This window comes from Perca fluviatilis, chromosome 9, assembly GCF_010015445.1.
Source record: "Perca fluviatilis chromosome 9, GENO_Pfluv_1.0, whole genome shotgun sequence".
Classification (NCBI taxonomy): Eukaryota; Metazoa; Chordata; class Actinopteri; order Perciformes; family Percidae; genus Perca; species Perca fluviatilis.
In genome coordinates this window covers 6,627,398-6,641,638 of record NC_053120.1, presented here as the reverse complement: position 1 = coordinate 6,641,638, position 14,241 = coordinate 6,627,398, and the positions used below count along the sequence as shown (strand labels likewise).

At 41.4% G+C, this 14,241-nt stretch overlaps 1 protein-coding gene across 1 annotated transcript; it reads right to left on the bottom strand.

Annotated features, from left to right (window-relative positions):
- Positions 1-518: 518 nt before the first annotated feature.
- On the bottom strand, positions 519-13,997 carry cyldl (cylindromatosis (turban tumor syndrome), like). The gene is made up of 15 exons (XM_039811997.1): positions 13,699-13,997; positions 12,976-13,435; positions 12,498-12,752; positions 11,860-11,938; positions 11,596-11,774; positions 11,265-11,430; positions 9,695-9,836; positions 8,029-8,139; positions 7,007-7,098; positions 6,867-6,930; positions 6,624-6,756; positions 4,837-4,945; positions 4,634-4,752; positions 3,549-3,762; positions 519-1,529 (listed from the first exon to the last, which is right to left on the bottom strand). Exons 2-15 carry the CDS (start codon positions 13,417-13,419, stop codon positions 1,345-1,347), a joined length of 2,292 nt encoding a protein of 763 aa, XP_039667931.1. The 5' UTR covers positions 13,420-13,435; positions 13,699-13,997; the 3' UTR covers positions 519-1,344.
- Positions 13,998-14,241: the final 244 nt, after the last annotated feature.

Genomic DNA, 14,241 nt, shown 5'->3' with positions numbered 1-14,241 from the left:
AAATTGACAGAAAGTCTCAAATCAGAGATCTGAGGACTGGTGTGATGAAGTCAGATCTTCTCATTTAAGTAAAAAAATAATACATTTAAACAAAGAATTTTAGAAATCCAGAGTTGCTACAGTACTTTTAAAGTTTGATTTGCGATTAATTTACAATAAGGGAGCTTTTCTGAAGTTTTGTACCTAAAATAATGATATAAAAAGTGTAAGAAGTTTGGCTCCATCAGGAAGATATCTGCTGTTAAACAAAGGGATCTAATGATGCAACATTAGCACAGATAGTAAAGTCCTTGGAAATAATTAAGTCCAAAGTATGACCCTGGTTTTAAGTGGGCACAGTTGCATGCTGAAAGACTCCTGAGAGAATGATAAATAAAGCAGCGCCGATTCTTTATATATCAGAACATCAAATATTCTTTTAGGATTTTGCCTTTTTGTGGTTTTCCTACAAACCAAAAATAGCTATGCATCTATAAATAGAAATGTATCACCTGCTCTTTCAATAAAAACACGTGATGTGTGCAGGACTGGGGATACGTTTTTATTACAATAACTAATTGTATTGTCTTGTATATCAGAACCAGTTGCAATAAACGTACAGTATAAATGGAAAAGTTTAGCCTTGACCTCTACGTAGCCATTTGAGTGCAGTTTTCCCAACTTTATCCCAAACATCACGTCAGTTAAGATGCTGAGCGATACAAAAGAGCATTTTCATATTCAACCTTAAAAATAATAGGAACAAATTCTACAGAAATATATAAAGCAACCGGTCCAGCCTGAACCCTTATTAGTAAGAAAAAAAACATTAAAAGGTACAATGCTTACTGAAGAAATTAATAACATTGTTTTTATAATATTACTGTTAAGTTTCATTCATTACAACAGGCCACTCTGAAATCATTATTATTTTATCTGCAACACTCATTTACTCTCAGTATAAAAATTGTAAGTATAACTTTTAAAGATAATTATCAAACACCAAGAGGAAGCAGTAAACTACATATATCACAGTGCAACTTTTGTCCTTCTAACACGTAAGTGATTGTCAATTTCTTGTCTTAATAGTGCAAAATGGTTGAGCACGCAACCTCAGTTTGTACTTTTTCTTAAAGTAAAACAATATTGTTATAAATTATTTAAGCCTGATAATACTTTCCCAGCACCAGGGCAGAAAAACTATATATACACATTTTTTAAGCATCACGTATGTACTTCCACACATTCATAAAAGAATAGCAAACTAACCCACAAAAGGAAATTACATGGACAGCAAAGGCAAAACATATTTTTTATCCCCAATTTACATTTTGTGCATAGAGTAAGCTGCGGGGCTGCGTCCGCTCAGCGATAGAGACACATGTTTGTGCTCTGGTACAGGTACATGTAGGCGTCACAAAAGAGACGTTTGGCCACGCCTTTCATGTCTCGAGGCACCTGATTGGCCAGCTCCGCCGGAGACATTTCCAGGTACGTGCCGACCTCGGGGCAGGCGCGAACCTCCGGGATGTTGAAGCCGTCTCTCTCCCCTGAACACAACACACAACCACCGAGCCACTGAGTACAGGTGTAAAACATGCATGTGATGAGACAATAGCTGTGATAGAAACCGTTCCCTCATTCACTCACTTACTCACTATTCCATATAGAGGGCCCTATTTTAACGATCTAAGCGCACGCCGTGAATTGCCTGGCGCAGGTGTGTTTAGGGCGTGTCCAAATCCACTTTTGCTAGTTTCACGGCGGAAAAAAGGGGCCGGGGGCATGGTTCATAAGGGTTGTTCTTAGAGTCTTCATTAATCATAGGTGTGTTTTGGGTGTAACATGCAATAAACGAATCAGAGTGTCCTCTCCCATTCCCTTTAAAAGCCAGGCGCGTTTGGACCTTGGCACATTGCTATTATGATGGAGGATTTGCACCGTAATATGTTATTTGTAATCTTCTGCATGTGTGTGTGCTGCTGCGCTTCCCTGTGTGTATAACAAGCATAGTGTGTGCGCGCTGTGCACGAGCCTAGGCGTACTTTACTAATGTGCTGTTAATATAACAATCAAATGCTGCGTTACTGACTTTAGACCAGGCTTTTGTTGGTCAATGGCGCAATCATTTTCCACTGCCTCAAGATAGCAATACGCCCAAAATGCACCTGAACACACCTCCCTGTAAGACCAGCACGCCCATGGGGGCACAGATGGGCGCAGGTGCATTTGCGAGCGCTGGACGGGAAATTGACAACTGCGTCGGTCTTAAACTAGCAAAGACACTTGCATCGGGGTTTGCGCTGCGCCGGGTACAAGATAGGGCCCAGAGTGTTTATAAGAAAGTGAACTAAATAGGGAATGCCCAAACGAGATTTCAGACACTACACTAAAAACGTCCTCAACATTGTTGCGTCACTGGACGCTAGAAATTTGTGTGACGGAAGTGGCACGCGCCCAGCATCATGTTAACAAACTGAAACAAAAATAGTTGTAACACGTCCTACAACTAGGGCTGGGTACCGAATTCAATACTTTTTAGCCACCGACTGAATTGCCTCTTAAGCATCAAGTATCGATAATGCCTTGTCATTCAATACCCAATTTCAATACCTAAGGAGTACATCACATCAGCGTCAGTGAGCCAATAAACAAGCAGCATGCTTCTACCAAGATCTAATCAGGTTTGTGATTGGCTGTCTAACGTGACACGTCGTAGAGACGCGCAGGAAAAACAAAAATACAAACAAAGTTTTTGTGTAATGTCATTTCTTTTTGTTTTATAAAATTGGTATAAAAAAAAAAGTGTTGTTTAGGAACTGGTATTGCATAGTTTTTAACGATACCCAGTTTAACAACGTTCAAAAGCTAGGCCACTAACATGTCAAACACGGGAAAGGCTTTTACTAGACTTTTTATGAATGAAAGCCTAGTCCATTTCTCCTTTTCAGTTTTCGCGGGTCCTATTGCTTCTTCTCCTCTGGGAAAACACGCCTGTGTTGCATTGTGGTATACAGGGGTAAAATGTAGGGTACATCGTATGTCCATTTAAGTATTTTATAGTGAACTATGAAGTAGCATGATATGAGGAAAATATATAATAACGATATTACTTGCTATAAATAAACAGATATTAAAGTGGACTCAGGTCTGCTGCTTTCAGTATTCTGCTAAAATACAACAAATTGCTTGTTGAATTTAAAACAAATGAAAGGAAATAATTTCCATTGTTCTTTTATTGAACGTATTGAACATAGAATTGAATATAATAGGCAGCACTGAAAAAAAGTGACAGTGAAGTGCAGTTTTCTACTGATGTTTTCTTTCAACTAACGCAAACAATCTCTGAGCATCTTTCGTGATATGTTGCAGCCTTTTGTGCGCAAGTTCATATTGCGATGACGATAAAGAAAACAATATATTGTGCGGCCCTAAATAGTGAATGATATTAACCGCTGAGAATTTGAACGCCACTCCAAAATGGCAAACGCACACTATATAGTGCACTATATCCGTGATAGGGAAACCGTTTCGAACACAGCTAACGCATACAAAAGCCGGCGGCTCACCTTGTCTGTCGGCCATGCTGTCGAAGAAGATCCAGTCTTGGCTGCTGCGACCGTGTTTGATGAAGGACACGTAGTGGCTGGTCTCGATGCAGAGCACAGCGAACAGCTCCAGCTTGTCTCGGATCAGAGAGTGAGGCGTGCCGCGGCCCGAGTAACCCTCGGGGATGTCCAGAGCAGCTGGCCTATGGGACCGGCGCTGAGGATGAGAGTGCACCTGGAACAAAAACACGTGCAGTTAGGGCCGCGTCTAATGACACGTTTCATTTTGGGCCAGCATGTGCTCGTGTGCTTTCACAAACTGTAACAAAACACTCTAATAGGTGGGAACCACTTTCTGCAACAACAGATTGAGCCGGAGAAACAGAATCACAAAGAATTGAGCCATATTTTCTTTTCTTTTTTTCAGAGCTGGTGAAGTGGTGATGAGGTGGCTTCTATTTACATCTGCAAAGATTACTCTACGGTGGCCGACAGGGGCAAACGCACTGCACACTGCTTTTCTTTTTGCATCGTTTCTATATTTGCAGCGCGTTTGCTAAATGCTGCGCATATGTTGTCAAATTGATGAAGAGGTTTTCTTAATTTCCTTAGGTTTTATCTATTTGCGTGTGTTCCATTAAGTTGCAGGGCGTTTTGTCGCTGTCGGCCACCGTATTAATCAATTCTATTATTTGCCAACTATTTTGATAATCGATTAATTGTTTCGAGTCAAAAAAGATTCTCTGATTCAAGCTTCTTAAACGTGAATAAGTTCTAGTCTCTTCTCTCCTCTGTGACAGTAAACTGAATATCTTTGAGTTGTGGACATAAACAAGACATTTGAGGACGTCATCTTGGGCTATTTGGGGAACACTGATTCACCATTTTCTGACATTTTCTAGACCAAACAACTAACTGATTAATCAAGAAAATAATAAGACAGATTAATCAACGATGAAAATAATCTTTATTTGCAGCCCTAGTTGTACTACATGTGAAAGTGCCAACCCATACCCTCAATACTCAACGAGCATGGAGTTATGCTAAAGACAAAGACAAGAAAGAGAAAAATGACTCTGGGCTCCAGACAGTGATACAAACCGCACCTGAGATGAACACGTCTTGCAAAAGATTTTGAATCCCGTCCGGCTGAAAAGAGGATCTGTGAAACAGTCGGGGCACTCTATCTGGGCCAAGTTTCCACACAGCATGCACTGCTGAGGACCTGAACACACACACACACCACATGTTGTATTCCCAGAGTCCATTTCGTGTGTGTGTGTGTGTGTGTGTGTGTGTGTGTCAGTACCTTCAGAGAGGAGGTCAGTGATGTCCAGCTCCAGAGAGGGAATGATCTTATCAAACATCTTGAATTTCTTCCCAAAGCGAGGCATCTGGAGGATGAGGCAGGATGGCACCTGCAATGATTTGACAATGGGGGGGGGAAAAAAAGACGCTCACACACCGCACAGACAGAACACACAAAAATCAACTCATTCCAGGCCCGAGAAAACTGTCCAACAGAGACCTCTGGTGGAGGATCAAAGGAAAGCATCAGATTAAAAAAAAAACATTTCCTGACCAAAAGGATGGAGAAAACGAGTTAGATATTTACTACACAGATTAGCATCACTTGAGTTGACATAGCAGCAGAAACACTAGCCATTCAATCTAGGAATATTTTGCTACTGAAACAAATAGTTGATTAACTGGTTATTTCTAGAGATGCACCGATAGACCGGCCGGTGACCGGAATTGGCCGGTTTTCACGTGCTTGGCCATGACCGGCGACCGGCAGGTCAGTCTGACATGTGCCGATTTCATGCCGGTCAACGCTACAATTAACTGACAACATAAGTTAGACGAGTTACAGTTCTCAAGGACGCACGCACACACGGACGCGACAGCACGCTCTCTTTTTCCTTTCTCTCAACTTTTCCGCCGTGCGTCCCCGCTCGCGGTGTGAAGCGCGTGTCCGCGCTATTCTCGCGCATGTAGGGAACCTCGTGAATTAACCTGCAACATGCCAGCTGTTTGGACATTCTTCAGCGTGTGTGCAGAAGATAACAAGTTAGCACTATGCAACACATGCAAGGAGAAAGTAGGGTGTGGAGGGACGATGCCAAAAATCAAAATCAAATTTTTTTTTTGTTGGATGTGAAAAGAAGGAAATGGTTCTAACATTGCACTTTAGATGTGTGTGAATTTCCCACACAAGGAGTAATTTATATAGTTCTATTTTATAGTGATCCATTATCTGTTCAAAACATGTTCTATGTTCTGTGCAAAATGTTCTATTAAAGAAAAGATAGAAAATAAATATTTGCGTGTGCTGTGAAGTGGTTAGAAAAAATGAAATCGGAATTGGCTAAAATCTGTATCGGCTGGCCTAACTCAAAGAAAATCGGAATCGGCCTAGAAAGTTGTAATCTGTGCATCTCTAGTTATTTCCTAAGCAGTTGTTCTACAAATGTTTTAAATAGCAAACCAATTTGCTCGTTACAGCTTCAAAAAATGCAAAGATTAGGCTGTTTTATTTTAATAGCATTATAAACTCATAATCATAATATGATTATTTAAAAAGGTAAATTTTTAAATATGTGAACTCTTTGTGAAGCATCATGCCACTACTACTCTCGCACTGCTAGACCATCCTCCGCAATGCTGCGGAGGAGGATGGGAGAAAAACGTGCTCTGGTTTATTGGCATTTCTTCAAACCAATCGCAATCATCTACGTTCAATGTACAATGTGTACGTTCAAAAGTAGTTTTAGTCGTGCGACAGAAAACTCCGATTGGACAGATAGTCTAGCTAGCTGTCTGGATTTACCCTGCAGAGATCTGAGGAGTAGTTAACCATAGTCCTCACAAATCCACCGGAGTTTAGAACACCAACACAAAGAAAGAGGAAGGTAACGGACACCCGGCCCAAAAGAGGGACATCTGGCGGAATTTCCGGCGTCCCCGGAGCAATTCCGGAAGTGGAACGTCGTGGATATAGACTAACGCCGCTACTAAAGCTAACTGTTACATCAAATGTGGTTAACTGGCATTACTGTTTTAAGAAGAGTGTAACAGAAATCCCCGGGATCTCACCTCTGCCAGCTTGAGTCCTGCCGTGTGGAAGGAATGCTCCAGCAGCTGCTGGACTGTCGGCAGCACCAGGCTGTGGTTCTGGTCCAGGAAGATCTGATAGCAGTAACTCTCCTGCACTTTACCGGCCGCTGAGCTAAACGGGAGAGGGAGAGAAATGGGCAGCGTGAATGGAACTTCCTTAAAACGTTCCTTGTATTCAAGCTATGCGGTAAGTATAGGTACGCAGCGTTGGTGTAGCTGTACAGTTTGAGTAGAGGATCCAGTGCGAGGATGTGGTGCATGATGACAGTAAGGAACTCCTCTGGATCTGAAAGAGAACAGTCACATCAACCGTCCCGCTAAAACCCAAATCAGCTGTTTGAAAGATTCCAGATGAAACTGACCCTTCTCATCCGTGGTGAAGGAGTGACTGTAGCCGTGGTTCTGCAGCTGTTTCCGGAGCTTCATGATGTGCCGCCCTTCCACAAAGCCCTTACTGCAAAGAACGTGCATGAGAGTATGTATACATTATTAAATTACATAAGGTTCGACACCCAACTTGGCTACTTCGAGGCACCAACCGAATTGCCTTCATAATATCTAAAAATGCCTTGTTATTCAATACCAGTTCCAATTCCTGACAAGTAAAACTCATCAGCGTAAGTGAGCCAATAGGCATGGAGCATGTTTCTACCAAGTAAGGCTGGTTGATATCGCGATAACGATATTACTGGCGATATATAAACAGATATTAAAGTGTACTCAGTTCTGCATTTATGCTGCTTTCAGCATTCTCCTACAATACAACAAATTGCTTGTTCAATTTAAAACAAATGAAACGAAATAATTTTCAATGTTCTTTTATGGACAAATTGAACACTATATTGAATATAAAAGGCACTACTAAAAAAAAAAGTGACAATTACATTTTAAAGTGCAGTTTTCTGATATTTTCTTTCAACTAACACAAAGAATCTGTTTTGTGTCTATCACGATATGTTGCAGCCTTTCGCGATGTGTATACTGCGCCAGTTAATATTGCGATGAAGATAAAAATACGATATATTGTGCAGCCCTACTACCAAGATCTAATAATGCGGATGATTTGCTGTCTACACGTTCCTTGCAGGAAAGACTCTACGTCACACACAGAGACGGGGCTCACGTGTGTTTGCTGTTGGGTTTTGAGAGGCTTGAAAAAAGTGTGCGTCACATCGGTATAAAAAACACAAAACTGTAAGGTAATGTGTAATGGTCTTATTTCTTTTTTTTTGTATAAATGGATTTTTAAAAACTGCAATTGAAAAAAAGTATTGTTCAGAAACCGCTATCAATGTCACGGTATCAACGTTTTTTGAACGATACCCGGCCCTAAAATGACCACAAAAAGAATTCTGTGTTTCGCAAAATACATAAAAGCACACACCTGCGGAGGGGATTAACAATGTCATGGAGCAATGTGTTCTGAATCGGGGCATCTTGAGGTTCTGTTGATTTAAACAGCATGGAGTCCAACACAGAGGAGCAGGAAAACAAGCTGAAAGCACAGGCAGAAACAAGAGTTACGGCAAAATGAATACGTTTTAAATTTGGTTTCATACATTGCCAACAGCCAGTTTCTATTGCTCTCAGCGTGCTATAAAAAATACACTTGCCGAGATCTGAAACTAGCTTGAGAATGGTAATTAAGTACAGTAAATAATACAGCATTCATTTCAGGGATACTCCGCATTTTTAAATGTATAATTTACAGCCAGAAAAACCCTGCCTTCATGAGCTGGGTTGTGAACAAAATCCAGAAGACTAAAAAAAGAAACCGACTCAGTTTAAATTACCATGTGAATTAGCTTGAGTTGCTTGGGCTACTGTTCAGCAGATGAATCTCAAACATTTGACACCGATGCATCCTTGAATGCAAAAATGGTCCCCGTTTGCGAGTGTATTCCCACTGACTGTAGTGTTACTGGTCCAAAAAATATGGTCAGTCTATCAACTGACGCAGGTGTGAAGTCTTTGCACGTTGAATTCTACAACATACAGAAATTCACATCTGTCTAAAACATATTGTATTGATGTGATTTGGATAGTTGTCTATAATAATGTACACTCCCCTAAAGGATTATTAGGGTCACCATACTAATACTGTGTTTGACCCCCTTTATCCTTCAGAACTGCCTTAATTCTTTGTGGCATTGATTCAACAAGGTGCTGGAAGCATTCTTTAGAAATGTTGGCCCATAGTGATCCCCACACCATTACACCACCACCAGCCTGCCCGCCCGGTGGTAACAAGGCATGACGGATCCATGTTCTCATTCTGTTTATGCCAAATTCTGACTCTACCACCTGAATGTCTCAACAGAAATTGAGACTCATCAGACCAGGCAGTCTTCTTGACAGTCTTCCACTGTTCAATTTTGGTGAGCTTGTGCAAATTGTAGCCTCATTTTCCTATTTTTAGTGGAGATGAGTGGTACCCGGTGGGGTCTTCTGCTGGTGTAGCCCATCCGCCGCAAGGTTGTTCGTGTTGTGGCTTTACAAATGCTTCGCTGCATACCTCGGTTGTAACGAGTGGTTATTTGAGTCAAAGTTGATCTTCTATCAGCTTGAATCACTTGGCCCATTCTCCTCTGACTTCTAGCATCAACAAGGCATTTTGGCCCCCCAGGACTGCAGCATACTGGAGGTTTTTCCTTTTTCAGACCATTCTTTCTAAACCCTAGAAATGGTTGTGTGTGAATATCCCAGTAACTGAGCAGATTGTGAAATACTCAGACCAGCCCGTCTGGCACCAACAACCATGCCACGCTCAAAGTTGCTTAGATCACCTTTCTTTCCCATTCTGACATTCAGTTTGGAGTTGAGGAGATTGTCTAGACCTGGACCACAGCCCTAAATGCACTGAAGCAGCTGCCGTGTAATTGGTTGATTAGATAATTGCATTAACAAGAAATTTAACAAGTGTTCCTAATAATCCTTTAGGTGAGTGTAACATACATGTGATTTGTATAGTAAATGTGATAAAACCAGCTGAAATCCTAAAAAGACCTTCAAATGCGCATTATTTATTGTCATATGTCCCCCATCCTGACCTGAAGAGGGCAGCATCCATGTAGCAGGAGTTGCAGTGGCCTTGGATCCCCTTCATTCGTCCAAGCAAAATCTGGTTAACCTGCTCGGTGCTGATTGGAGGAACAGTCTCCAGCTTCCCCGCACTGTGCTCTACCTCTCTCTCTAAAGTAACACACACACACACACACACACACACACACACACACACACACACACACACACACACACACACACACACACACACACACACACACACACACACACACACACACACACAGTAAATCATTATGTATGTAAAACACTTAAAACCATAACCTATATGTAATTTTACTTTCTTTTAGGGTGACTTTTACCACCTGTCTAGGGACTGCAGATGAAAAATAGCCTTCTGGCTAACTCTGGCATAGTGACGGAAATGTTTATTAATATGCACTGTCCATGTAATAAATAAATGAAAAAATAACACATAATATGCATGTGCAGCTGGTGATGATTGCTAATGTGTCGCCTCTTGTACGGTTGTTAGAGAAACAATAAACATCCATTACTGTATTTACTGCATTGTCAAACATTTGTAAACACCCGGGTCTACACACTGAAGTGTATTTTTGGTCTGGGGCTGGGTGGTGTGGAGGAATTCGACTGACCTCAACCCCGCTGGTTTTGGAAGGACACGTTCAACTTTCACGTGTGGGTGTAATGTGCAACTGTGCAGGTATTCATACTTTTGGCCATACAGTGTTATTCCCTCTTAGTAATGTTTCTTCGTATTTTTGTTTATAAAATGTATCTGAGCGGACATATTTTTCTTGAAGATATTTCATTATATTAAAATAAAAAAATAGGTCCCAGTGGGATTCTAGTGGGTCCCCAGCAATAGGGGCAACATTTATTTTTCACCATAATTCCATCCATAAGTAACAGAAGATAGAAGTATTTTGGGCATGGGTCTCATACACTTTCTGTAATAAAACAAAATTCCTGTCAGCTGGGGGACCCTGGGACAAAATCTTATCAAATGGGGGGGCCGTGGTAGACTGGGTAAACACAGCCCGATCTGCCGGCGATTTGATTTCGCCCTGCAGCTTAGGCTGGAAACCTGTACGTTTACCTATCCTGCTTCCGTTACAAATCTGCGGAGCAGCTTTTTGTTTACATTCAACATGGCGCCCACCGAATCGCAGCAACCCGTTGATGCCGCTGTCGATGCTACGTCATCTGGATCGTTGGTCTGATTGGTTGAGGGACTATCCAATTGCGTACAGAGTCATTTGAACTATGCCCGATGATCACGCCTCTTGTGCAGTAGAAAATACAGAGCAGACTACCCAGACTAATGTTCAATCTTAAAAATATTGAGCTTGGTCTGGTGATAGTCAGGCTAGGTCCGTGGTCTACTGGGTGTCAGTTTAGGGGTCCTTGACATGGAAAAGTTTGGGAGCCACTGGACTACAGCATCACTGTTTCCACAAGGGGGCATTAACTGACTTAGAATTGTCCTTTATAAGAACACAGCACACAACAACATAACAAAACTGTGAAGGATATGGTCAATATTAAACTGAACGAGCGGATCTGTGTTGTTCTCACCTGCGTCTTCCTGTTTTGGCATCCTTTCGCTGTGATTGGCTGATGTGCTCTGAAATCGTGGGTCAGGACGGCAGGAACTAAGCTTCACAAACAGAGCCCTTTTGGGGGGACAATTGAAGAAACGCTCATTTTTAAAGGTACCATCACTCACTCCACTGTCTTCCTCCTGGAGACAGATATACACACAGATGAAAAATGTTATTACATATAAGATTAAATGAAAGGAAAAAATCTATAAACAATGACCTGTTGCAGAAAACTGAGCCCACTGAGGTCATTTTTCCATATCCATAGATTTTAATCTCCACAGTAAAACGTTAGTATATATTACCAGCTCAAGTCCAGCCATGGTTTCCTGCCGAGTAGGCAGACTGCCGATCCAGCGGATGATTCCATATGAACTGCCTTTGGCTAAGGTCACCTCCACCAAAGAGTTCACACTCAGATCCAAGTACAGATCATCAGTGTTTGGTTCCACCGGGGGTGTATCAACATCCATGCTCTCTGGCTCTACAGTGAGGAATGTATTTGGGTTAGATTTCTTACAAATGCAGGTAATAGCTTTACACGTCATCATGTCAAGAGTTGCTCAAACCTGCAGGCACCTCCCCCTTAAAAACCGACTCCAGCGGAATGTCAACTTCGCCCCCTCTCTTTCCATTCTCATCTTTGTCCTGAAAACACCAACAAAGATAAATTATAAATGTACTGGAACTGCTAACTTTGTACTGAAGGAAGTGACTAATTTCAAATTGGAAGGTTTGGTGGTATAAGAGAACTCAAAGATGAGTAGGAGCATATAAACTGCGACAACATGGTGTTTGATGGCTAATCCCAAACAAGTAGTATGTGCAGATATGAGAATTATAAGCATCGCCTTATACAAAAGATGCCAGAAAGAGCAACTGTGAAAAAAGACAAAGTCTGAGTCACAGAATATGTCGTTTGAACAATGCCAGGATGCCAGATTAATTCATTTACATTTGAATACTTTTAATACCTTTTTAATAAGGTAATTTTCTCATTACAATAATAACTGAGAGCAGCAAACACAATTGGTCAAATATTAGCAATTAGTACACATGACTGGTATGTTTTATTTACCAGAGGAGTAGCGCACCAAGCATTGGGTGCATTTTAAAACATAATTTAAAAGGACCGAAACACCCCATTTCATTTTGTGATACTATTTTATTTATATATTTGGATTTGTTTCATGCATATATTACTTACCGTAGAGATCCGGACAACATTTAGCAACACATCCACAACCATTCCATGCCGACATGTATCATTGACAAAGTAAGTGACTCTATCTCCAGGATTGAGCTCTTCGGTTTGTGAGTGCGCAGGCATGGAGGGTGACAAGGAGCTGGGCACCAAAGGCCTGACTCTGGAGAATGGGACAAAAATGTCACAATCTTTTTTACAGGAGAAGGTTTTATTTTGGTAGGACCCATCCGTCTTCACCTTCCTTTTGTCTTCTCCCTAGGGGCAGAAGAAGAAACACCAAATGTAACTGTATGTTTTAATTTCTGTGGACACCACAAACTCAATTCCATTCACCTCCACAGTGTAGGCAATATCAGAAATGCATACCTCAAAACCGGAGCAAACGCTATGAGCATGGACAGATACCAGTAAGGGGAAAGCAGTAAATAAAATGTATTTTTCGGATTTTAGTTTCACCAACACACTTTTAAAGTCCCACCTGCAGTTCAATGCCGAAGAACGTTCCTGATAAGGGAGCAGAATATGTTGGCTCTGTAAGTCTTCCAATGTAGCGAAGGATGCCTCGAAGCTTCCCTCCTCCTTCTTCCACAGTCACTTCAGTACCCACAGCGAGTCCTTTTGCTGCTCGAAGAGCATCTCTCTCGTTGAACCACTTCAGCCTCTCCGCATCCTCAGACAGGGCTAGCAACAACTCTGCTTCCTCTGCACTCAGCTCCTCCATGCTACTCACCTCTAGGTCATAATCTATTACTGAACATGAGCCCATGACGAAGACGGGCAACTTTATGGGCGAACGAGAGCTTGTTCTGAGTGATGATCTGTGCTTGTACTCACTGATGTAGCATATGCGGCCAGCACTGATGTGTCCCGGGAATTCAGGTTTTCTTGTTATGATGAAGTACAGTTTTTTTGTTGACGTCATGTTGCTGAGCAGAATACTGTACACACACACACACACACACACACAATGTACGTATAAGTGTTACTACAATAACAATAAGCCTATTATCAATTTTGTAAACAACACTCAAGCTAGCCCGCTAACTAGCTACAGCACTGAACTAACATTAGCTAACTGTCGTTATAACCGTCGAAATCATAACAAACGTTGAAAGTAACGTAATTCGAACAACCTTAACCGACAATAGTTCGGGTTGTTTCCCCATACACTCTCAAACATTCGTGACAAAGTTAGCCTTGCCTTCAGTTGTGTAGCAAGTTTAGAGTTTGCTTTCTGTTTAATCTTCGCTCTTCTGGGCTTATGTCCAAACCAGCTGCGTTAAGTTTTACTTCCCCTTTCATTTCATTTCACAGCGGCGTCACTGGCGTTTCATGCTCTTCCAATAGAAATGACTTTAGAAATGTTTGGCTTGCTGCCAATAACGTACTTTTTCAAAACGGGTCATTAGCTAAATGTTAGGAATATTTTAAAGTGACGAAGTTTGTTGTTTTCAAATCAGTTGACATCCAGCAGCAGGTCGTTTGCTATGTAATGGTTCAATTAGGCCCTCCGTACTGTCTTACAGGCATCCAACAAGAAGGTTTAGTCACACATCCATGCGTAAATCCTGTTATATACTTATATACTGTCTATGGTTATATAAGTACAAAAAGCTAGTGTATCGATATAAAGGTTTCTCACTTACCTAACACTTCGTGGTATATATCCATGCAGATAGTTTCGGTGCTGAGGTTTATATTTTTCTCTGTGATATCTGCATGACCCCAACAAATAGAGTGGAGG

What these genes read in the sequence shown, in the direction of transcription:
- cyldl (XM_039811997.1), bottom strand. Translation starts at nt 13,419, where the DNA reads ATGACGTCAACAAAAAAACTGTACTTCATCATAACAAGAAAACCTGAA. An exon ending in GCCAAAACAGGAAGACGCAG is followed by an intron (nt 9,837 to 11,264) that starts GTGAGAACAACA and finishes GTGTTACTTTAG; the next exon opens with AGAGAGAGGTAGAGCACAGT. An exon ending in ATGGATGCTGCCCTCTTCAG is followed by an intron (nt 8,140 to 9,694) that starts GTCAGGATGGGG and finishes CTGTGCTTTCAG; the next exon opens with CTTGTTTTCCTGCTCCTCTG.